The sequence below is a fragment of the Thalassophryne amazonica genome, chromosome 15 (assembly GCF_902500255.1).
Source record: "Thalassophryne amazonica chromosome 15, fThaAma1.1, whole genome shotgun sequence".
In the NCBI taxonomy this organism is placed as follows: Eukaryota; Metazoa; Chordata; class Actinopteri; order Batrachoidiformes; family Batrachoididae; genus Thalassophryne; species Thalassophryne amazonica.
In genome coordinates, this window is record NC_047117.1 from 35,571,505 (window position 1) to 35,598,179 (window position 26,675).

The 26,675-nt window shown below is 39.1% G+C and overlaps 2 protein-coding genes across 2 annotated transcripts in view; one reads left to right on the forward strand and one right to left on the reverse strand.

Annotated features, from left to right (window-relative positions):
- The window catches only part of ctnna2 (catenin (cadherin-associated protein), alpha 2), a 1,141,281-nt gene that overhangs the window by 498,999 nt on the left and 615,607 nt on the right, over positions 1 to 26,675 (reverse strand). The window lies entirely within an intron of this gene.
- Positions 1,911 to 5,583, forward strand: lrrtm1 (leucine rich repeat transmembrane neuronal 1). The gene is made up of 2 exons (XM_034187602.1): positions 1,911 to 3,133; positions 3,164 to 5,583. Exon 2 carries the CDS (start codon positions 3,240 to 3,242, stop codon positions 4,815 to 4,817), a length of 1,578 nt encoding a protein of 525 aa, XP_034043493.1. The 5' UTR covers positions 1,911 to 3,133; positions 3,164 to 3,239; the 3' UTR covers positions 4,818 to 5,583.

Sequence of the window (26,675 nt, forward strand, 5' to 3'; positions counted from 1 at the left end):
TGTAATGTTTTTATTGTAACAGCTTAGTAAAACAGTTGCATGTTAATTCCTTCTTCATAAGCAGCTGTAAAAGTATGTTTATGATAGATTTAACATCTTGTTATAATGGATCAGATGAGCTCCGCTGTGTGTACGCACTGACACAATGAGTCGCACTCAAGACGAGCATTTACGCAGAATGCCAGCTTGCAAAAGAGTGATCTTGCAGGCAATAATGGACAAACACAAAGTTTAAAGTTTTTTCACCGGTGTCAAAATGAAGAAGAGCATTTACGCAGAATGCAAGTGTACAAAAGAGCCATTTTTGAGACAATAACGTATGAACACCAAGTTAAAAGCCTCGGAAGAATTAAAGCCAGCAAGAAGAAGCACATTTGATGACTCTGGAACACAGCTGAACTGCAGCCTGGTGCGCGGATGCACACACAGGCTGGACTGTGCAGGAGTGTCTTTGTTTTGACTGCGTTTAAAAAAAAAAGTGACATCTTGAATATATGCTATGAATTAAAAACTCACACTTTAAAGGGACCAAGTGTGGTAGGGCTGGAGGTTTGGACCAAACCCATGCCTAAACGTGCACCAACGTTGCGTTACATGGTGCTACATGGATCATATGTGGCTTGACGTGGATCATATGTGGGGACACAAGCCATTTGAGGCTGGATGGGGCTCAAATGACAGGTCAGTCATGGCTGATTAGAGGCTGATACCTGGTACATGTGAGGTACTTAGAGGCATATAGAGGGTTCTTCATAGCGGACACATGATAGATTTATACGTGGATCATTATTCAAATAATCACTGAAATTTCTGGCAAATCCATATGTGGTTCATTATTCATGGATTTATTATTCTGTGGGACCAAGGCTTTATGCTCTGATTCTGGACAGAGCAACTGCTTCCTACACACCGGCAGGTTGAATTAGACAAAACATGCATTATGTTGCCGTCTGAGAGAAATAAACAAAGCATCAGATGTAGACCAGGCTGTAAAAAACCAATGCCAATTATCCACAAAATACCCAAATTAGGCCCAAAATGGATTCTTCCAAATCAGCTTTGGATTTATCTAATTAAGACAAGAAAAGACACCTCCCACCCCAACCACCACCACCCCAAGCTCCTATAAATGGAAAAAAGGGTCAGATAGATGAAAACATGGCTGACATGAGGAATGCAAGGCATTGTCACAGCTCATTGTCTTTGGAAATTAACAGGCAAATGATGACACAGCTCCGAGTGATTCCAGAGAAGTGCAAAGCAAGGCGAGACCAGACCTTCTGAGAAGGATATTTATGTTATAGCTTTATGCTAATATCATGTGGCAAGCAATTACATCTTCATGCAGAATGGATAGCCTCGCTGTAATTGGCAATGACATAGAATGACTGGCTACAGGACGGTTTGATTAAATGAAGAATGTCATACTCTAGTCTTTACTCATTTTGCTCAAGCCTTTTGTTATTGACAAGATGAAACAGTGAATATTAATAGATTCAAACTGATTCATTGCAAACTAATATTTAAGTTGAGGACAAGCAAAGACATAGATTAACTTAATGTATATTGTATTAGGAAAATAATTACTCAAGGGGTGAATTATGAACCATTATTTCATCCTGCAGTTAATATATGCCAACTTTTATAATTAACATGCAGTGAAAGGATTCTCTGTTGGAGGGGCAGAACACTGCTGAACCCCTATCACTTACTGGATGAATATTATTTGCAACTCCAAAAGAAAAGTGCTTTCTCATAGCATCACCAGAAAAGGCAGACATTATATAGCCCAATTCATTGCCGTCAGTGAAGGAGGGAAATGGGTGAGTGGGTGGGTGTCATTAAAGCTCCTGGTTTAAGCCCATCCCATTCTGAATGTGTAAATGTCTTAGGCAGAGAGAAAAACACAGCACGAGCAAAAAGCGCGGCGGGAGGATGGCAGAGAGAGGAAGAGGAGGGCTGCAGCATGAACAAGTGAGTGAGCGAGACCAAGGCAGTGAGAGAAAGAGAGCGAGCACTCTGAATTGTGAGTGGCTTACGACACTCAGTGAACAGAAGGTGCTTCTGCATGCGCTGTCAGTGTACCGGTCTCCTGTCTGGGATTGCGTGCTCCTTTGCGTCTCTCATTTACCGCCCCTGCCTGCCTACAAGCTTCAGCCTTCAGCAGCCTCTTCCAGCTGGCTGAGAAAACACCCGGACGCCGAGGGAGGGAACCAAATCATCGAGCCATAGGGGGACGCGAGAGGCTTCTTAACAAAGATCAACCACTGAGATGACAGGGATACTGTTACACAAGAAAGCAGAGAACGAGCTCCACCGCTATCACTCTCTCTTTTTTTTTCAGTCATCTCTCACTGAACGCATGATTACCCGCTTGAATGGATTTAAACCCTACCAGGTAGTGACTGCATCCAGAAATGACCGATAATTTATGTTGACAGATCTGCTGAAACTTAAGCAGAAAGCAGAGGAGAAAAGAGCAAGACGGCGATTTCAAGACGTTTTTCCCATGGCCACTTTTTTTCCTCCCAGTCGATGGTTAAGCGTTCTCCCCTCTGATCATTGCAGCAGAGGACTGCGGAGGAGCTGAAGAGACAGAGCTCATGCATGCAGACAGGGGAACTTGCACTTCCTACCATCTCGCTGAAAGCTACTTGGATTCATTCTCTTTCTGGCTCTTTCACTTGAGGAGAACTAAGACATTGTACGCCTGCCAAGGATCTGGTATCCACTGAAAAGAGAGAAGGGAGGGGGGAGAATTTGTACCACAGTAGGGTCTTTTTTAGATCGCCACATAATTAGTGTTGGGGCACAAAGCGAGACGGTGAATGGTGATTGTCAGCTTTCTGATAGGGGTGAGGAGGAATCTTGTCAAATAAAAAGGATCGATGAAGATAAGTTTTTTCATCATCCCTTCTACCCTTCACCCACTGCGTAATATGTAACACAAGGAAAGAGATTTCATTCTTTTGTATATTTGACAATTCAACATGTTTATTAAATAGAAAAAAAAATCTTTCACCATCTGCAGCTAAAATCGCAGACAAAAACAGACACCCAAATTAATAAATGATGATAACTATAACGTGATACGTACCAATATATAAATACACCAACATATATATATATATATATATATATATATATATATATATATACATACATACAGTTATACCTTATCAATAATAATATTCAGAGTGGTTCAATGGACATTTTCTCAGAGACATTTCCAGATATTTATGCTAATGGATTTCCTTCTAATTGGACTGTACTTAAAGTGGCCACTGAAGAAACCCCCTGGGTTGATATTGTGTTCAGTGAGCATTTTTTTAAGAACAATTTCCTTGGTCGATGGTGTTTGTCCAAGGCTGTGCCGCTGCGACAGCAAGCTGCTGTACTGCGAGGGACTCAACCTCACAGACGTCCCCCACAATCTGAGCAGTGCCATGGGACTGTCCATGAGAGAGAACAACTTGACTGAGTTGCGTGAAGGCCAACTGGCTGGTCTGTCACAGCTCACCTGGCTCTACCTTGATCACAACAACATTGACATAGTGGAAGAGGGTGCATTTGACAGGCTAAGACGGGTCAAGGAGTTAGACCTAAGCAGTAATCGAATTGAAAGTCTGCCAAACGGTACCTTCAGGCCCCTCCCAAACCTGCGCATTTTGGACCTTTCATACAACAGGCTACAGGCATTAGAGCCTGACCTGTTCCACGGCCTTAGAAAGCTCACCAATTTGCACTTGCGCTATAATGCTATCAAATTTGTGCCAGTGCGGATTTTTCAGGACTGTCGGAGCATGCAGTTTCTGGATTTGGGATACAACCAACTGCAGAGCTTGGCACGAAACTCATTTGCTGGCCTCTTCAAGTTGACCGAGTTGCATCTTGAGCACAATGAGCTGGTTAAAGTAAACCTAGCCCACTTCCCTCGCCTAATCTCTTTACGTACTCTGTACATGCACAACAATCATGCCACCATTGTTGTCAATACCTTGGAGTGGACATGGCACTTTCTGGAAAAGATTGATCTGTCAGCAAATCAAATTGAGTACATTGAACCACATGTTTTTGAGAGTGTACCCAACCTCAAGGCTTTGATGCTCGACTCCAATCGGTTGACCTATGTGGACCAACACATCCTAGATTCCTGGTCATCTCTGGACAGCATTACCTTGGCAGGGAATGACTGGGAATGCAGTCGCAATGTGTGTGCCTTGGCCTCTTGGCTGGGTGCCTTCCATGGCCAACGTGACAGTTCTCTGTTGTGTTCAAGCCCTGACACAGCACAAGGTGAGGATGTGTTAGATGCTGTGTATGCTTTCCAGCTATGTGAGGATCCCCCACTGGAGGTAACGACAGCAGGCCTCTTTGTCTCTACCAGGGATCTGGCCCAGGGTGGCTCTGCATTCCTGGGGCCATTTACTCCAAATCCTTATGATGGTGAAGGTAGCGAAGTGATCACCAGTTCCTTCACTGTTACAGTGGGCCATGATGACCTGGAGAGCACCATGCAGATTCACAAAGTGGTTACTGGCACCATGGCACTCATTTTTTCCTTCCTGATCATAGTGCTTATGCTATACGTGGCATGGAAGTGCTTTCCAGCTGGAATACGACAAGTGAGGCAGCGCTTCAACAGTCAGCGCCGCAAGCAGAAGCAGAAGCAAAGTATGCAGCAGATGGCTGCAATTTCTACACCAGAGTACTATGTTGACTATAAACCGAACCACATTGAGGGAGCTCTTGTAATCATCAATGAATATGGTTCTTGCACTTGTCAGCAGCAACCATCTCGGGAGTGCGAAGTGTGATCTTGTTTGTGAGTACTTCTTTACCTGTGATTATCTGGATATACAGTAAGAACCCTTTTTTGGATACAAGGGGGAGGGGAATATTTTGGGACATATGGAATAAGGGAATCCTTTGGACTTTTTTTTTTTAAACAGCATCTCACTGTGATGTGGAAGTATTGAGCTTTATGCGGCTGACTATTTCGTGGTGGATTTGCTACTGCTGCTATGAGGTCGGAAGGCATCATGGGCAACTGGCCTTTGAACCTGTTGATGATCTGCAGAGGCAGAGAGGAATACATTGAGTGCAAAGAGGTTTCTCCTCTCATCAATGATGGATATTTGAGCTTTAATGCGCATTTCTATTTCAGGAGACTTGATTATCATTTAAAAATAAGTGGACACAAAAAAAGAAAAAAAGAAGAAACCATTTGTATTATGATAAACACAATACTATTTGGCCGGCATTTAAAATGTAAAAATAAAATAAAATAAAATAAAAAGATAAATAAATAAAATGTTTAGGTTGGATTCAAGATGTAAAGATACAAGTTTCTGTAAAATATATTAAAAGAAAAAGTGCAAGTGTGGACAACAAAGGTACAAGATAATCTATTTCTTTTGTAAACTACAAAAAAAAAAGTTCAAATAAACAAATTGATATTCACAGTGAACATTTGTACGTGAGTAGCCTGTCAGAGAGGAATGAATGACAACAGATGCAGGCACTGCACTCGTTGACTGGAGACCATCGTCTCTGCAATATGTCAAACCAAAAAAAAAAAAAAACCACACAAACAAAAATGAAAATAAAAATGAACAGAGGGATATCCATGTGTCATCTCCAATGTAAAATCTACGGTATGAATTTAGGTCCCTCCATTTAACTGTCATATCTGTTATTTCATTGTTCACTCTATTGGTTGACATACAGTGTGGTTTCTTTCCCATTGCACATTCTTTGTGATGCAACTGATCATGAACATTTTAATCAGTTACCATTAATTATGCTAACTGAAAATGCTTTGATTATATGGAAAAGTGTTCCATAAATTTAATGTATTCTCATGGTACTGTTACATCACAATTTCAGTAAAATCCAAGTAAAGTAAGCAGACTGTGGTAAATTTAAAACCATGCCTTCCCTTGGCTCTCACTCTTTCATGGCGGAGCGTACAACAATCACTGTGCATTATTCAATCAAAAAAACATAATTTTACACAGTATTTTTCACGAGGCTTTTAATCCATGAAAGGCTGACACGTACACTATGCTTCATTGTTTGCGTGTGATATAACATATGTTTATTAAATATGCCATGTCCTTCTTCCTCTGGTATTCACTGTGTAAGTCAGTACCCTGTTGTGTTGCGTTTTTTTGAGCCCTTTAATATGAACGGTGTGTTCTGTAAGGAGCAGCAGTGAAAAGGAGATAGAGGATCACAACTGCAGAAAGAGGGAACAGACTGCTCTCTAGTGTGCATATTCTTACACTGTGCTTGCATTTTACTTATTATGTACCATACTGTGCAAATGTTCACAGCAAAGGAGAGGTACAAAATTTGCAGTACTTAAAAAAAAGAGCAATTTGCCAAAGTTTTACTATTTTGCAATGCAATGCATATTTTTTTTTAAAAAAACAACATGTACAATTGCTAAACATTATTTGTTGAGTTGCAGCAAGAATATAAGTTTATCTTGCAAATTAAATTCAACAACACTATTTTTGACAACTTAACAATATACAACAAAGAACTAGAGGGAAAAACGAGCAAGAGATGGGTGAACTGTTTTAAATTGGTTGAGCTTTTCAGTGACGATACCTAGAATTGATGAAAACTGACTAATAAAGTAATTTTAGTAGATTTAAGGTGTCCCAGGAGTTAAAGATGAATACATGCAAGGAAGAAGAATTATGTTTAACCTGTGCTTGTTATTAGCAATTCAAACCCAATACACAAAACAGACAAATGATTTGGGCCTTTCAATGAAAAAAATAAGGGAGAAGATGCAATTACAAGCTTTTCCAAAACTGTCCAAGTTAGTTATCAGATTCCGAGAACACAACAGCAAAAGGAATGGACAAAGCGTGCAATGTGAAATGCAGATTATACTTTTTCCCCCTCTCTCGCACTTCATCTCAGGTTAAACCCCATCACATATTCATCTATGTTATTATGAAGGACACGCAGGGAATTCAGTGTTTCGCACTCGAGTGAACTGAATTGAAATTATATTTCCCTATTTTTCAAGAAGTGAATGCAGTGCAAACATTTCCTCTTGCAAAATAAATATGTACTACAATGTTATGATAATTAAAACGCTAAATAATGTCTTCATTTGAAACAGACCTCGGCAGTTTGTAACACCAAGGTGACACCGCGGTGATCATCAACAGCACACCAATGTCTTGTGAAGTGGCCCGAAAATTCAGCTGCAATGTGAGCATTTTCCTGCTTTAAAAAAAGAAAAAAAGAAGAAGAAATCGACACAAGCTACATTTTGTTGTGAAAAATAAAACATTCTATCCCCAATGTATGTTGATGTTTTATGGATATTAGCAAAGTTTATTCATTGCGTGGATTTGAGTAACATAATTAAGTGCACTGCATGCAGTCCTCAAGAAACTAAAGCCCTGCCCACTGTGGTTATTTACTAGCGGGTATGCTTTGGGGAGAGATAATGCCTTGTCGCATGAAATTTATGATCCATTTCTTATTCATGGTATCAAGGGTGTCCCATTTTGACAAAACATATTTGTTACTCATAACTACACAGCCCCCGTGACCCCATGCAGGATAAGTGGGAGGAGATAATGGATTGATGGATGGATAACTACAAAGCCATGCCATCTCTTTGCAAATGACTGCAGCCTGTGCAGCAGGGCACCATGATGGGGAAAAGAGATTTATTTTACTCTTATCTTCACGCTGTGTCCAGAATATTCACCCCACTCACAAGCCCTTCACGGCACCTTAAACCTATAATTCCAGGGTAAAATTATGTTGTGCAAGCTTCATTTGTATAAATATTGGATGTTGCCTGGCATAGAGGCCTACACTGGCATGCCTATTGATTTAATTTCACTCCTTTCTTAAACAAGCATCCAGGGCAAAAAAGGTGATGGAGAATGATGCTGAATATTTTTAAAGCTCTGAATCCTGAGGGCTGATATTAAAGTACTTTAGACCAATCTCTGTCCCTGCTCCTCCCTACCTTTACTTTGTCTCTCACTCCTCATTTTCCTCTTTGTGTGTGAGACACAGGAAATGTAGAGGGGAAAAAAAAACATTAATTACTCAAACAGACGACAGATCAAATCTCTGCTTGACCTAAGTCTGGGGGTGATCATTCCCTGAAGGGAGATATTTTCTCCCAGACAACATCCATTATAAATGCTGTGATTGATGATGCTCAGCAAAAATCAATACAGATGAGCGCTAACAAAAATTATCGCACATATAACAAATGTATTCACCTTGTACACACATTTTCATGCTCACACTGATGTTTGAAGAGATGTATTATTTATATGAAACTTCATCATTGATTTAGAAGATGAGAAGTGGCTTACACGGTGTTTTGACACTTAAAACAACGCTGCTTTCGCACAAAATCACTCAGTAAATGGCCAGTGACAAGACGTTTTTTTGTAATTTTGTCTCTTTTACCTTTAAATTAAGAGCTTTAACAAAATGATTGCATTAACATATAAATTTGCAGAACCAATAGGTATGTAAATACAAACTAAATACAAGGATTAGTGTGAATACAAATCAACACAATTCAAGCCTGTTTTCTTTTGACAACTACACTACAAACAGGTTGATTTTTTGTGTATTTCAACCCATGTAGGGTGGTGTACAGGGGCACAGGAAAAAAATAAAAAATCATCACTATCCAACAACTTATGGAAATGACTGCATAATGTATTGCACATACTGATAACTGTGGCTGTTTTATACCTTTGTTTATGTAAAACAGCACTATGATGTACAGACTCAATAAATTAATTAACACTACAGTTAGTGCATAAAGCGCTATTCAAAGTAATGTGCAATCAACTTATGTTAACTCAACTCGGTCACTGTGTAAATTAAATGATTTAAGATTAGTAGGTCAACCACAGAATGACATGAATGAGTGCGACTATAGATGGGTTTCCAATACAGCACTAAAATTTTGAAGAAAAAAAAATCAGAGACACGTGAATTGCAAAAATATCCCTACAAGTTTATAGACTTGCGTGAGGTTGTATTTCAGACAATTTGACAAAACTATATTTGGCAAACTTGAAATGGAAACCCACTTGACACACATAGCTGGCACGAAAAGCCACATGACATTCCTCCAAATGTGGTGGGAAACCTGTGGCCTTTCTGTGTGGAGTTTGCATGTTCTCCTCCTGTTTGTGTGGGTTTCCTCTGGGTGCTCTGGCTTCCTCGCACATCCAAAGACATGCAGGTTAGGTGAATTGGAAAATTTTTAATTGTCCAGGTCTCCCTTGTAGAAGAGATCTCAATCTCAATGGGACTAACCTGGTTAAATAAAAATTCAGTTAAATTAATACATGGACGTTTTTAAAATTACTTGTTGAAAAAGTGACTGCAGCCATATTAGAGGAACAACAATAAAGGAATGCCAACATTTACAAAGAACTTGAGAGATATGAGGGATATTGAAATGACTAGCTGTATTACTGCAAGATAAGAACAGACAAGAGAAACAAGCTTCATTTGCATGGCACCTCACAATGGAAACACACCCTATTAGAATTTGTGCTTTGTTAAATTCTTAAAGAAAAATACTGCTATTATTTTGGCCATAGCTGTAATGGAAACCTAAGTAATGAGTGTGTCTGCAAAAATATCTTCATTTAAAAAAACCTACTGCATATTCAGTAGAGGTGGGCGATACCGGGAATTTTGGTAGTGATCTGAAATCAAGTAAATACAGGCCCAGTATCACCGATATCGATACCGATACTTTTTCATATTTAAGCTTCATAGATCCAAAAGACCTAGGATAGAATTTCGCCAAACATTGTACGTGACAACAAAATACTTTATCACAATCAACATTTTTGTTCAAAAAAAATATCACTAAACACAACTTAACTACAGCCTATTTCACCACAATCACATACCCATACATTATGATTTTTTTCTCAGCTTGTACAAGGTCAAAAATGCAAAAGTTTGGATCAGCTAAAAGACAGGTCTTAGGGGATGTTTTGGATGAAAAAACATTGAAAGTAAATAATACTTGGTAGGAGTAAATGAGGTTTTTTTCCCAAAAAAATGAATTCTGATTTATGTCTCTATTTGCTTGGCATTTCATCTGTCGTTAGTTGATATGTGATTGAAGTGGATACTTTTGTAGAGGAGACTTTATTTGACAGTGTATGTTGGTGTCAGCATTGATTAGTTATGAGTGTTCAAATGTTCCAAAACAGGGCAAGACCCCAAATTTGGGGACTCTAGGTTAAAACAAAATCTCCTGAGGTAGAGGGCTGACAAACCACAATACAAGGGCGCACTGCTCTGTGTTGTATGACACAGTGCAGCTCTTACAGACAGAGAGCAGACTTTGATGAATCTATGTGCGGGAGAGAAAAAAAGCTTGAGTATCGATCTTTTTACACGAGGATCGTTCAATATCAATACCAGTGTTGGTATCGATATTATCGATATTAGGATCGATCCGCCCACCTCTAATATTCAGCTTTGAAAATTTGAGTGAGGACCAGTGAAACTCGTATTTTGGTCTATGTTGGCATGTTTTAACATGATAATTTGCAGGTATTCTTTAATGTAATGGAGGCCCTTTGTTTGCATGCAATTACTGAAGAAGACATGTTGCTAATTGCATTGTGGTGGTCATTAAGACCATGTTTCTTTCCCATCACTCTTGATCAACTTAATTTAACACTAGCAGAACCTATTTGCCACTAAAACAGTTGCATTGATATTATTTTGAACTAATAAATTAATTATATGCACTTAATGTGTGTTAACACTGCAAATTTACTGTGTATGTGCACGTCATCATAAAGTGACATAACAGCCGAAGAGTTTTTAAGATCAGAAGGCCACTAATAAGAGATGGGAAATGGCAAAAGTACGATGGCAAGATGGATATAAATGTAGAGTTACTGATACAAAGTGAAAAGGTCACAAACAAAGTCTGAAAATGCAAATGAGATGTGCCTGGAAGAAAGATGAAGTATACCTTATGTGTGAGCATGAGGCAGGGTCAGAGCTAAAAGTCAAACACAAACAAAAGAGAGCAGCCCTGCAGACACAAACAGTACATCTTGCTACTGGGCAAAATCACAACACACTGCCAGTGTCGCTGACTGAATGCCCCCCACCCCCTAAAAAATTGGTCTGCCCTGCCTTCACTGCGCATGCGTCATTAGGTTCACTGATTATCACCTTGTTTCTGCTTCAAACTGCACTCCAGTCATCTTCTATCTCAGCGACAGATATGGGACGCTTTTGTACAACAATCTTTTCCACATAAATTCAGCATTATTTCATCATAAAAGATGGAGGAAGCAATCAGAGCGCTGCGGCTACACGAGCTGCTGATGCCTTCACTGCGTATCGGTCATTTCAAAGCGTGACCAAGTACCACCTTGTTTCTGCTTAAAATGGCCTAGTTTCTACTTAAAGCTGACTTTAGAATGATTTAAGAGGTTTTACATTGTCATCTGACAATTAATAATCCCATTAATCCATTCGATCGCTTTGGGTGAAGAGACTCTGTCTCAGACTAGGTGCTGCGGTCCGAAATGATGCATGCGCAGTGGTGGCAGGGCGGACCGATTTTTAGAGGTGGACCTTTCGGTGTGCGACACCAGCACTCAAGTCAACACTGTGACTGGTAGAAACTGAATGTACTTCATTGTCCTTGTGCTGGTAACAGTAGAGGCTGCAGAGCTAAAACGTAGACGAGTGGGCGAGTGGATGAATTACCAGCCAGCTTGTTTAGACACACACACACACACACACACACACACACACACACACACACACACACACACACACACACACACACACACACACACACACACACACACACACTCATCTTCAACCGCTTAGTCCAATCAAGAGTCGCGGGGGGCTGAAGCCTATCCCAGCAGTCATAGAGCACGAGGCGTGGTACACCCAGGACAGGACGCCAGTCTGTCGCAGCTTGTTTAGACAATAACTCAGAAACAATGAATTATATCATTTTTATTTAAATCATAAACTTAAAAGAATGTACTGCATCTGCATCTGGTTAACACTGATGCACCACATCAATCCAAACAACTTTGTTTTGCTTAAATGTAGTATCCCAATACATGTCTGCGACCTACTGGACCAGTCATGAATTCTGGAGAAAATATGAACAATTATGAACAGCTGTGGTGAAAACTCACATGCAACTTGTCTGGCTCCTGGGCACTGGACAAGTAGAAAGAAACTCGATGTCTTCTCTTGGAGCAAATTTGGGATGGAATATACAGGAAAAACGAACAGATGGAACATGTGGCTGGGGACGGTGCCAAATAAGCGGCAAACTCAAGACACTGCTCCAGAATGTATCAAAACTTGTTTTGAATAGTGGTCTGGAGTATATGTGTGGCCTCATTATGTTAGTAACCAATCCAACCAGTCTGAAAAAAATAATTCAGAACATTTCACTACATTTGCCCCCTCTGGTGTTGAAACATATTAAAACACAAATAAATTAGGATCACCCTGGTTTTCAATTTAACATTTTAAGGCCAAACTGTATATTCATTTTGTGAATTGCATTGTAATTTCTGTCTGTAGCATGGTCCAAGCAGAGGGTCACCCCTTTGAGTCTGGTCTGCTTGAGGTTTCTTCCTCAGTGGGAGTTTTCCTTACCACTGTTGCCTGTGTGCTTGCTCTGGGGGTTGGTAAGGTTAGACCTTACTTGTGTGAAGCGTCTTGAGGCAACTTTGTTGTGATTTGGTGCTATATATATGAAAATAAATTGAAAATTGAAATTGAAAAAAAACAAAACAGAAAATTACAGTCACCACAAGCTTTGCGCACCTATGTTGATTATAAAATTAAAAAGTGACAAAACAAAAATATGCAACAGCCTCCATGTCTCCAGAGTGTCCCTGTGCTTTTGTCTCTGCACATTGCCCTGCAGATCTTTAGGAAAAGCTTGCATCACAGCCTGCAGTAGTGGCGTTGGTGTGGGCTTAGAGACACCAACAAATCCTGAAAACGTAAATTAACCTGCCCTCCTTTGAGGGATATTGATTGGGCAACATTCTGCCATCTCATTGGTACTAGGACTGTGGCGCATAATAAAGGCCTCACCCCCCCCACACCAACCAATAACTGTACAGAGAGCTAAATCATGGGCGGCAGCATGCACTGCAGTAAGTTGTGAGGAGCTGCTGATGACTGATGACAATGTGTGGGTGGCTTTCCACTGCTTCTTTTATAACAAGTGGTTATCAGGATCAATATTCTAATCATCATTCATATTAACTTTGAATCAAAAAACCTGTGAGATATAATTTACTCCACTGGGTTCCAGTCCCCTCACTGTCTCCTTCAAACTATGGCCATTACTATATTATTATTACTACTACTACTATTATTGGATATGCTACTGCACTACATTCCAAGACTGCACAAACAACATCCCAGTATTCATATCACCTCTGAGGATATGCGTATAAAAGTAAGTCCCTTCGGCTGCTCCCTTGTTTGCACTCGGGGTCGCCACAGCAAATCCAAGGTGGATCTGCATGTTGAACTTGCACAGGTTTTACGCCGGATGCCCTTCCTGACGCAACTCCAGATTACATGGAGAAATGTGGCAGGGGTGGGATTTGAACCCGGAGCCTTCTGAACTGAAAGCAAGCGCATTAACCACTTGGCCTATGCGTATAACATGAATTATTTGAAAGCTGACATGAAATGGGATAGTGCACTCATATACTATGGATATAAGATTGTCCCTTTGTGATTACATTGTGTAAAGTTGATTTCATGTGTGAAAGTGGAGCAAACTGTCAGAATAATAACTGTATTCAAACAGACACAGGTCTAACAGGCTATCATAAATACATTCATTAGTCAAGCTAACTCTCCAGGCAGCCTATAGCACCCTACGCCCATGACTTCATTTACATGCATCATACTTCAGCAATGCTGTATTAATAAGAATGACTGAGCCAGTATTCTAAATTCTTACAGAAGTAGGTAGGTAGAGTTGCTGCTGAGGAAAATGAAACTGGGGACAACAATGGGGGCAACACAGATATTACATTAAGAGTGCAGCAGGAGAACATTATTATTATTATTATTATTATTATTATTATGACTGCTATAACAACACTAACAACAACAATAGTAATAACAATAATAATGTATTAACTATAATATCTACTGTAGATGAGCATAGTTTCTACAGTTGGAATTACTGGATCTTGCATTAAACATGAAACATCAGGGTCGGTCAGTGAGATAATACATGGCAACAGCTGGGCCTGCATCTGGGGCTCCATGTAACCTGTATAAGAGCAGATGTGGGTCAGTGCCTAATATGCAGAGTATTATGGTGGCTGAACTACAAAGCTTTACCTGGGACTAGATTTGCGACTATTTTATTATTGTTTTTCACACTTCAAAGATAGATCCTGCTGTATGAATGAATATTTTATTTTTAGACATTCCACTTAGAGTGACCAGAATATCAAAGTCAACATATGCACATCCATTCTTAAGTGTTAATACAAACACCACATCACACACAAAAAATATATACATACACACACACACACACACACACACACACACACACACACACACATATATATATCAATCAATCAATCAATCAATTTTTTTTATATAGCGCCAAATCACAACAAACAGTTGCCCCAAGGCGCTTTATATTGTAAGGCAAGGCCATACAATAATTATGTAAACCCCAACGGTCAAAACGACCCCCTGTGAGCAAGCACTTGGCTACAGTGGGAAGGAAAAACTCCCTTTTAACAGGAAGAAACCTCCAGCAGAACCAGGCTCAGGGAGGGGCAGTCTTCTGCTGGGACTGGTTGGGGCTGAGGGAGAGAACCATATATGTATATATGAAAATTCAGTAAGGTATATCTTATATATTATATTCCAATTCTAAGGTGGAACTATGCTAGTATACTAAAGTATATTTAAATATCTAAAAAGGAAGAGTAAAATAGAAGAGTAGAAAAGAGTAGAGTCACTTAGGTGCCTGTCTTGAGAACCAGGGATGGTAGGTTGAAAAGCTTTTTTTTATCCCATGGGAACTCTCCCTACCCACCCAAGTGGCTCAACAAAAAAGGTATATATATAATAATAAATAATAAGACTTAAGAAAGATAAGACATATATAACATATTTAAATATTAAGGGTAATAAACAACATACGAGGTCTATTAGAAAAGTATCCGACATTATTTTTTTCAAAAACCATATGGATTTGAATCACGTGTGATTACATCAGACATGCTTGAACCCTCGTGGGCATGCAAGAGTTTTTTCACGCCTGTCGGTTACGTCATTCGCCTGTGGGCAGTCTTTGAGTGAGGAGTCGCCCACCCTCTCGTCGATTTTTTCATTGTTTAGGAATGGCTCAGAGACTGCTGCTTTGTTTGATCAAAATTTTTTCAAAACTGTAAGGCACAACTGAGTGGACACCATTCGATAAATTCAGCTGGTTTTCGGTAAAAATTTTAACGGCTGATGAGAGATTTTGGTCTAGTAGTGTCGCCGTAAGGATGGCCCACGGTGCCTGATGGCGATCTGCGCTTTGAGACGGCAGCGTCTCGCCGTTTCAAGTTGAAAACTTCCACATTTCAGGCTCTGTTGACCCAGTAAGTCGTCAGAGAACAGAGAACTTTCAGAAGAAGTCGGCATGATTTTATTCAGACAATCCATTGTTAACGGACATTTTGTAATGAAAGAACGTGCGGGCAGAGTCGCATGTCGGGCCGGACCCAACCGCGGGGGGTCGCGACAGGAAAAACACCTCCGTTGGAAACCTTAATGGGCAAGTTGGAACATGCCCAAGCTGTTAAACAATTTCTCAGTTACTCACTTGTTGAAAGCCATCAAAAGCCGCCAGAATTTTACAAATGGTTTTCAACACGGAGGTGTTTTTCCTGTGGCGGCACACACAGATTTGCCGAGTCGTCACGGAAACGACTCGGCGAATTTGCGCGCACGTCTTTCATTAAAAAATGTCCTTAAACAGTAGAATGTCCGCATGAAGTCCTCATGCCGGCCTCTTCTGAATCTTCTCTGTTCTCTCACAACGTCCTGGGTGAATTAAGCCTTAAATTAGGATGTTTTCAGGTCGAAACAGCCCGACAATGGCGCCTGGAAGCGCTGCACGACGTCCCGCTCCGTGGGAAGTCCTTACACCGACAGAAACACCCCATAATCTCTCATCAGCTGTTAAACTTTTCACTGAAACCAGCTTAATTTCTCGAACAGTGTCCACTCGGATATTCCTCAAAAGTCCAGAAAAAATTTTGATAAAGCAACGCGCGCCGTCTCGAGCAGCGTGTGAAACAAAGGAATTCAGCCGAGAGGGCGGAACCACATCTCACTCAAGGCCTGCCCACAGGGAAATGACGTCACCAACACGCGTGAAAAAACTCACGCATGCGCACGAGGGTTCAAGCATGATTGGTGTAATCGCACGTCATTCAAATCCATATAGTTAAAAAAAAAAAATAAAAGGGTCGGTTTATTATCTAATAGACCTCGTATACAATAAATATGGTACTATATAATACACAGGAGTAGGTATTAAAATCTAAATATTAATACAGGAGAAGACTGTAGTATAGGTAATTTAGTATGTAGACTAGTAGTAAAATTAAATTATAGTTAGCAGGCTAAGCTATATATCTGATATTTTATTATAGAAACAGAAGCTATGATGTAATGTGTACTGGTATCTATCTAAAGTATCTCTGCTTGCATACTATAGGAAAATAAAAAGCATAATCTATATGCTATCAAATGGAAACCTAAGAACTTATGGAACTTATGGAAATCTAAGAACTTCTTATAAGAATATGACATACAAAAATGCAAATTAACTAATTACACAGATAACAAAAGCCTATCTATAAATGTCTGAACACACATACCACATAATTAGTCAACAGGCCTGAAAAAGGGGTAGAAACATGTAAAACCTCTCAAAAAGATAAGTTCTGTAACTGCTGATTTTTACAGTGCCATCAAAACAGAAATGCATCTTCATTTTGGAATGGCCCAAATTAAAATATCTACACCGCAGAGCATGTATATGCTGCTGTATTGGTAATTTTATTGCTTGTATTATGAAAATAATTACTACTATTACTTCTACCAGTGTTATTATCATTATTATTATTATTACTACTACTACTATCACCACATGTTAAGTACCCTATTTTTATCTTGATCAAATGTTTTTCTGTATGTTTTTCATTAGTATGTCAGTAAAAAGCAACGTTTTATATTTTTTAAAGAGAAATAAACAAACATGAACACAAAATAAACAAAAAAACTTTTGAGAATTTAGTTGATTTTATTCAACAGCAGCATATAAAACAATAGGTGAATTCAGGTGGGAAAACAAACAAAACTGACAAACTGATTACTTTGTAAGTTGCATCCCAATAAAAACAACAAATAATGAGATAGCATTCAATAAATAATGAAGATCAAATGATATTTTTGGAATACCATCTAAAATATTCCAGTGTTAAAGGTAAAGGTTGCCATTGGCAATATTCATTCTGTTTAGTCTTTAACGGCCAGCACTCTGTCCTGTCAAATATTTGATATGCTATATGGAAACTACTACATTCTTGCAGCATCTTTGCTTGATGAAGAGCTTTGTCAAGCTTAAGGCATTTCCATACTACTGAACACAAATACAACATATTTAAAGAAAGATGACGTACATAATTCACTGCATCCAAGCAGGTGATTTTAAACAAGATGTTATAGTGGAAATTTATACTAGACAATCTCACTGTCCCATGAATGATAGGTTAACTATTACAGTATCCAGGAGTTGATATCATGTGAATTCTTTGTGATCCATTTTAAATGGACTTTTGTATAAAATACTCAAGTGCAATACACCCTGCCAATTTCAAAAATTGCAGCTGTTTGACTTTCCCCCCATACGCAGCATTTACACATACAATACCACTCATTCACACTCATTTTCAACTGCTTATCCGGGACTGGGTCAAGGGAGCAACAGCTCCAGCAGGAGACACCAAACTTTGTTTTCCTGGGCCACTTAACCACTTCTGACTAGGGAATCCCAAGGTGTTCCCAGGCCAGTGTGGAGATATAATCACTCCACAAAGTCCTGGGTCTTCCCTGGGATCTCTCCCAGCTGGACGTGCCTGAAACACCTCCCTACAGAGATGCCCGAACCATCTCAACTGGCTCCTTTCAATGTGAAGGAGCAGTGACTCTTCTCCAAACTACTCATGGATGATCGAGCTTCTCAACTTATCTATAAGGGAGACACCAGCCACCCTCCTAAGGAAGGCCATTTTGGCCACTTGTACCTGTGAACTAGTCCTTTTGGTCATGATGCAACCCTCACGACCATATGTGAGAGTAGGAATGAAGACTGACTGATTGAGAGATTCACCTTTTGACTCAGCTCCCTTTTCATCACTACAGTATGGTAAAGCAAATGCACCACTGTCCCTGCTGTTCTGTTTCTCCGGCCAGTCTCTTGCTCCATTGTCCCCTCATTCGTGAACAAGTTCCTGAGGTACTTGAACTCCTTCACTTAGGGCAAGACCTCATTCCCTACCCGCAGTAGACAATCCATTGGTTTCTTGCTGAGAACCAAGGTCTCAGATTTAGAGGTGCTGATCCTCATCCCAGCCGCTTCTCTGTTTTGTGTTTCATCAAGTATGAAGAAAAAAGATTCCTTATGGAAGTCATTGAATGGGGAAATATGCGTAACACAATGTGCAGACAGTATTCACATCTATGTTATAATATCTAAGTGGCCTCTGTGTGCGTGTATGCATGCATGAGTATGGCTTTGATCATGGAGAAACTGAGAAGAGCTGGCATTTGCCATTTGGTATGCTTACGAAATTTGCGTCAAGGATGAATGCTGCAAAGCAGAAAGTTGAAAGAACTAATATTTTTTTGGAAAAAATTATGGATTTGAGCAGGGGTGGTGGCCAAATGGTTAATGCGCTTGGTTTCAGCGCAGAAGGTTCCAGGTTCAAATCCCACCCCTGCCACATTTCTCCATGTAATGTGGAGTTGAGTCAGGAAGGGCATCCGGTGTAAAGCCTGTGCCAATTCAACATGTAGATCCACCTTGGATTTGTTGTGGCGACCCCAAGTGCAAACAAGGGAGCAGCCGAAGGGACTTACTTGAGCTAACAGTGAACAATGGATGTTGTGCTGCAATGCCCCATGGCAGTTTGGGGTTTTGGGGTGTTAAATGTTGTTATTGTGGTTCATAGTATATCACCAGTGTTGTTAGTGTGATTGATTTATTGTGTTTTTGTAGTTCAATTGGTTTAGTCAGTTTAGTTAAGTGTCGCTGTTACCATGAGTGGGAAGTGTAGTGTGTTTGATGTTTTCCATCACTGTCTCTGCTTGTGGGTGCGTAAAAATAAAAGCACCTGTTTGGGGCATAATGCCAAAAAGACATAAAGCTTTGGCTTGGTCTTCGTTCTTCCATGCATCTCGCCACAATATATTAAAAACAAAGTGGTGTCCATGTACATGTATGTATGCGTGTGTGCATATAACTTTGATCACAGATAAAATGGGGAGAGCTGACATTTGCCATTTGGTATGCTTACTGTATGTAATTTGGGTCAAGGATGAACGCCACCAAAACAGAATATTATTTTTGGAGAAACTATGGATATTAGCTAACAACACTGAACAACAGACATTGATAATTACATTATGGACTCACACACCATCCCAGCAGGGGGTGGTAAATCATTTATAAGTTAAAAGTAAAGTGGCATCTGTGTATGTGTACGCTTGTGTGATTTTACTTATTGAGTTTAATGTAAGTAGATAATATAATTGCACATACATTAACAATACATGGATGACACAAGAAACTGAAAACACTTATTTCCATTGTGGCCCATTTAAAAATCAAACAACAAAACAGAAGTAATAATAAAATAACAATAATAATAGTGCGTATATGACAAGAACCTAAACAATTAATAAATACTTTAAGACAGTAAATTAATACCAAAAAATTATGTAATTATGGAAATAAAATGGTTGAGCTGTTCCTCTAAAAACTGTTGAGGCCTAAGTTTCTAAGGACTCACATGCCATTCCAACTCATAGAAACTTTGCATAATTAATTACCACCCTTGAAAAATGTAAGCTACCTATTTTATAAACATTGCCCAATCTAGAGTTTGTGGATCCCCATTGGCAATGTGCTAGTTTAAATTAACACAGTAAAACTAAGGATCCATAGGGTGTATTTTATTACTGGATTACCTCAAAATCCAAATATGCAAAACCACTGAATTAAAGTGAGATGACCTGACAGGATGGGTGTTGCAAAACATCTTTATTCAAAGACGGTGAACAACTAAGGCCTTATTTTACACCCGAAATAGAGTAGTGCATGTACAGCATGAGTGTGACTGCTAGTTTCCAACTAATGCAGTTGTCATTATAACGTACAGGGCATGTGTTGATGAAGTAGTCTGTTATAGTAGCAAATATACTTACAGCACCTTTTGTGCACCTGGGCATAATGGTCTTAAAATGAGGTGTGGTTAAGTGGTGTGGTTATGCACTGCACCTGTGAGGCAGCATAAAATGAATGTGCAAATGACCAATAAAACCCTGCTCAGAAGTCCAGCACAGACTATTTGAAAGGCACAAAATACAAAGTAAAGTTCATGATACAGGTACATGTACACAGTAATGTACATTAACACTGATCCTAGCTGGCAATAAGAGGAGGAGTTGCAGGAACAAGACAGTTAAATGCTTCATGCAAGGGTGCTTTGACAGATGACTGCTGCACCTGTAAATTGCCTGTTCATGTGTGATTTAATTCCTCACCAAAAAGCATTTAATTTATGTCACCCACTGAGTCTATCATCAAAATAGAAATACCTAAGATTCTTGCGCACACAGCTCTCAAAGTCAAAGACAAATGACATGTTGATTGGTATAATTCACATTATGTGCAAAAGACATCTCTGACTAACTGATTAAATACAGCCTGCTTGATTGTGTAGAGGTTGCATGCCATGTAAATAGCAAAGCTGAGTTGAACACATAAAAATGTACTTATGGTACTGTATGTGCTTTAAACTGTGCAGTACAGATCGTAATCTCTTGTATGACTAATTTACAAGATATGTGATATCTGCAATTATAAATGCTTCCAAAAATAGGCAACAAAATAGTTTCATGAACAGGATTAAAGAGCATCACAGGCCACTGCAAAGGGGACAGACAACCTTTGGCCAAGTCAGGGTGTATGTAGTGGTGCAGTGCGTGGCCCCATCCACCATACCATGGAACCACATTGGAACCTGGATGACATGCACCCAGGCCGACAACAGGTTCATCTCTACCTCTTAAAATTAACCATCTGTGTACCACAACTAGGTGAAACATGGGTGCAATTTTGGGATTCTTGTTTATGGGATGCTCCATACCTAGGTATCTGCATGTTGAATCATTTGCAGAGAAACATGCCAAGTGGCAGGAAGAAACAAGACACTAAAGACTTGGAAATTCATTCTCCTGCAAAAATAAAATCAGCATCACCAAACACCTCTGTCCAGTGGCCACTTCCATAAGTTCTTACCAGAGATATGAATATCACTGCTAAGTGGCTGTGTCACCAACTTCACAATGACGTATTGCTGCATACAGATACACTTCTGATGATTGAGTTCAGGAAGTCACTGAAAGCCTGGATCTTAGCCTTGATTTCACAAAGATTGTAGCATTGTCAGCAAAGTCAAGATAAACCTTTCCTGACCAACAAAGTAATCTAAATCACTGGTATCTGCAACTTTAATCAACACAAAGGCCATGTAAGAACTGAACAGTGTCTGAGCCACAATACATGCCTGAAGAACATTCCTTTTCCTTGGTAACAATTCAAAGATTCTGTCCTTCATCCACAAAGAACTCAGTGTGTGAGTATAGGCTGGTGAGAATATCTTGGCAAGCATTACCTGTCCATAACTATAGAAATTATGTATAAATAGGTTGCCTGAAATGATGACATACATTCATTGTATTAACTGGGCATCCAGCATAAAACTTGTGCCAATTCAACAGGGTTGCTGCTGAAGGGACTTACTATTGTATTAACTGTAGCCTCAAAGAAGACTGAAAATAAAAATCACAACAGAGTGTATATATATATATATATATATATATATATATATATATATATATATATATATATATATATATACACTACACACACACACACACATACAGGGTGGGCCAATAAAATGTTACCACTTTTTGATCGTACACAAGTTTTTGAAATGAGAACTTATTTGAAAATTTTATTTACAGACTTGTAACTAAAGCATCAAATTAACATTTGATACCAAAGGTTTCCCACTTTGTCTCTTGTTTTCCACACAGTTCAATAATTGATGACATGTTCAATCCACGCTCCTCTTCTTTGGATTACAGCTGCAACATGCGCATTGAAGTTTGTGATGACATTGCCACAAATCTCAAGAGGGATGAAAAAGAAATTCAGAGAATCCTTGTTACAAGTCTGTAAATAAAATTTTCAAATAAGTTCTCATTTCAAAAACTTGTACGATCAAAAAGTGGTAACACTTTATTGGCCCACCATGTATGTGTGTGTGTGTGTGTATATATATATATATATATATATATATATATATATATATATATATATATATATATATATATACAGTGAGGAAAATAAGTATTTGAACACCCTGCAATTTTGCAAGATCTCCCACTTAGAAATCATGGAGGGGTCTGAAATTTTCATCTTAGGTACATGTCCACTGTGAGAGACATAATCTAAAAAAAAAAAAAAAAAAAATCCGGAAACCACAATGTATGATTTTTTAATAATTTATTTGTATGTTACTGCTGCAAATAAGTATTTGAACACCTGTGAAAATCAATGTTAATATTTGATACAGTAGCCTTTGTTTGCAATTACAGAGGTCAAACATTTCCTGTAGTTCTTGACCAAGTTTTCACACACTGCAGCAGGGATTTTGATCCACTCCTCCATACAAATCTCTAAATCTTTCAGGTTTAGAGTTTCAGCTCCCGCCAAAGATTTTCTATTGAGTTCAGGTCTGGAGACTGGCCAGGCCACTCCAGGACCTTAAAATGCTTCTTACGGAGCCCCTCTTTAGTTGCCCTGGCTGTGTGTTTGGGGTCACTGTCATGCTGGAAGACCCAGCCATGACCCATCTTCAATGCTCTTACTGAGGGAAGGAGGTTGTTTGCCAAAATCTCACAATACATAACCCCATCCATCCTCCCTTCAATACAGTGCAGTCGTCCTGTCCCTTTGCAGAAGAGCACCCTCAGAGTATGATGTTTCCACCCCCATGCTTCACGGTTGGGATGGTTTTCTTGGGGTTGTTCTCTAAACATGGTAAGTGGAGTTGATTCCAAAAAGCTCTATTTTGGTCTCATCTGACCACATGACCTTCTCCCATGCCTCCTCTGGATCATCCAGATGGTCACTGGTGAACTTCAAATGCACCTGGACATGTGCTGGCTTGAGCAGGGGGACCTTGCTGCCCTGCAGGATTTTAAACCATGACAGCATCATGTGTTACTAATGTAATATTTGTGACTGTGGTCCCAGCTCTCTTCGGGTCATTGACCAGGACCTCCTGTGTAGTTCTTAGCTTTCTCAGAATCATCCTTACCCCACAAAGTGAGATCTTGCATGGAATCCCAGAATGAGGAAGATTGACAGTCATCTTGTGTTTCTTCCACTCTCTAATAAATAATCATAACAGTTGTTGTCTTCTACCAAGCTGCTTGCCTGTTGTCCTGTAGTCCATTCCAGCCTTGTGCAGGTCTACAGTTTTGTCCCTGGTGTCCTCAGACAGCTCTTTGGTCTTGGCTATGGTGGACAGGTTGGAGTGTGATTGATTGAGTGTGTGAACAGGTGTCTTTTATACAGGTAACAAGTTCAAACAGGTGCAATTAATTACAGGTAAAGAGTGCAGAATAAGAGGGCTCCTTAAAGAAAAATTAACAGGTCTGTGTGAGCCAGAATTCTTGCTGGTTGGTAGGTGTTCAAATACTTATTTACTTACTATATATATATATAAACAGTTGTGCTCAAAAGTTTACATAACCTTGTAGAATTTTTGCTTTTTTGGCCATTTTTCAGAGAATATGAATGACAACACGAAAACTTTTATTCACTCATGGTTAGTGGTTGGGCCATGCCAGCAACAACCCAGGAAAAGTTATGGGCTTATGTGGCTGTGATTGGAGAAATTATGCACAATGCAAGCTTTGCATTTTGTATCACCAGTTATCCATTTTTATGATGAAGTGGTATAGAGGAGGATTTTCTTAAACATGAAGACCTGGAAGTTTAGCTACAAATTGCCAGAAGGTACATCTGAGATGCAAGCCTGGATTTGATCTATTTTGTGAAAGAAAATCCTAAGAGTAGTGATGCAAAATGCAAAGCTTGCACTGTGCACAATTTCTCCAATCACTATAATATAATAACTTCTCCTGGGTTGTCTGGGTGTCTTGGTGGCTTTCCTCACTCATCTCCTTGCACAGTCACTCAGTTTTTGTGAACTGTCTACTCCATGCAGATTTACCATAGGGTGCCATACTGTTTGCATTTCATTGTAATTAATGTAAATAAAGTCCAAGACATATTCAATGGCAGCTTAACAATCAGAGAGCCTCGTCCACAGCTACCACAAAAGACTCCAAGCTCTCGTTGATGTTAAAGGGGCAATACACAGTATTAAGAACAGGGGTATGTAAACCTTTGATCAGGTTCATTTGGGGAGTTCTCTTGTCATTTTGATTTAAAAAGAGGAAACACAGTTGTTTGATAATAAATGGCTTCACCCAACCACTAACCATGAGTGAAACAAAGGTTTTGTGTTGTCATTCATATTCTCTTAAAAATGGCCAAATAGGTGAAAAACGTTTGAGCAAAACTGGATATATATATATATATATATATATATATATATATATATATATATATATATATATATATATATATATATATATATATATATATGAGCAAATGTCATTAAGGTTACTACATCATACCTCTTTTTTTTTTAAAAAAATTTATTTTTACAAAATCACATTAAATGAAACTGAATTCCAAAAAATTTGATTAAGTACTTCAAAGGTACTGCATGATCGAATTGCAGGCGCTTCTTTTGAATGAAAAGTTAAAACAGGTTAAGGGAAGTCGAATAGACAGTATTTATCATTTCCGATTTATCTGATCAGTGTCAGAATGAATAAATGCTATTCTATCCTCTCCCCCTTTCACTATCTGTGAGGAGAGATTGGCATCTCTCCAGTAGCCAGTAAGATTGGCTGTATAAATGGGATTGCCCCATTCCCAGCGTACCAGTTGAGCTGAGAGGTTATTCACTGTTTATAAAACCACTGTGGCAAATTGTATCCCTGGTGCAGCAAGTACTTAAGATGCAATTTTGGTCAACATTTCATAGACACTGTCAATGCATATTAACCAGTCTCACACTGAGGCTTAAAAATAAACAAAAAAAGTTGGACTTACCTGTTAGATGAAAAACAAAAGAGGATGGATCCAAAAGGAGTGCCAAAAAAGGGGAGACAGAGGGACAGAAGAGGTTCATTAAAATATATCTTATATATACCCACACACTTCTAGTATTTATACAATTTCTGACTTCAGGGTATTTGTGTGTATATATATATATATACATACATACATACATACATACATACATACATACACACATTTTTTCTGGTATTTATACAATTTCTGATTTCAGGGTATTTGTAGGACTCGGTGCTTCTTCAAACATCTCTCCTTAATTAATTTCTGAATTAAAATTCTAGTATCCTAATGAAGAAAGAAAGGGAAAAGATACTGCCAAATGAAGCAGAAAATGTTTTTTGCACTGCATGGAAATTAGAGTCCAAAACTGTCATTAGACCAGCAGTCTGTTTAAAGTGGCAGAATCATGGTACAACTCCAAATGTGAATAAGCAGAAAAGAACCAGCCTGTCTGACACAGAGCTATGATTGCCAAACGTGACACTGATATCTCCACTGTCTGCCATGCAGCTCAAGTCTGTGTTAGTTAATACCACTGCAGTGCTACTGTTGCAAACGAACACTATGGCCTGATTTAATAAAGGTTTTCATGTATAAAAACGTGTGCAAACACCACTGCTCTGGCAAATACAGTTGCTGAGTTATGAACAGAGTGCAACAAGGATAGGATCTGTCAAATGCACAAAATAGCACGGTTTATCATTACAGAGCATTTGCCTTTGTGAATATGCAGTTTGAGGTTTACCCACGCAAGAGTGCACAATTGTGAGAGGAAATATGCAAATATGTGAGGTTTGCACAATGTCAAGGTCAAAAGGAACTTTAGCATTGTTCACAGGCTCTGTTTTTTGCAACTTTGAAAACGTGGCATTGGTTGATTGCATGCTATTGCAGCACAGAAGCTACACAGGATTTAAAAAAAAAACTCATTGTAAACATTAGGCATATTTAAATTAGTTTCATGCTGGTTTCTTTAAGAATAACTGTCTCTAAGTTTAACAGGTAGTGA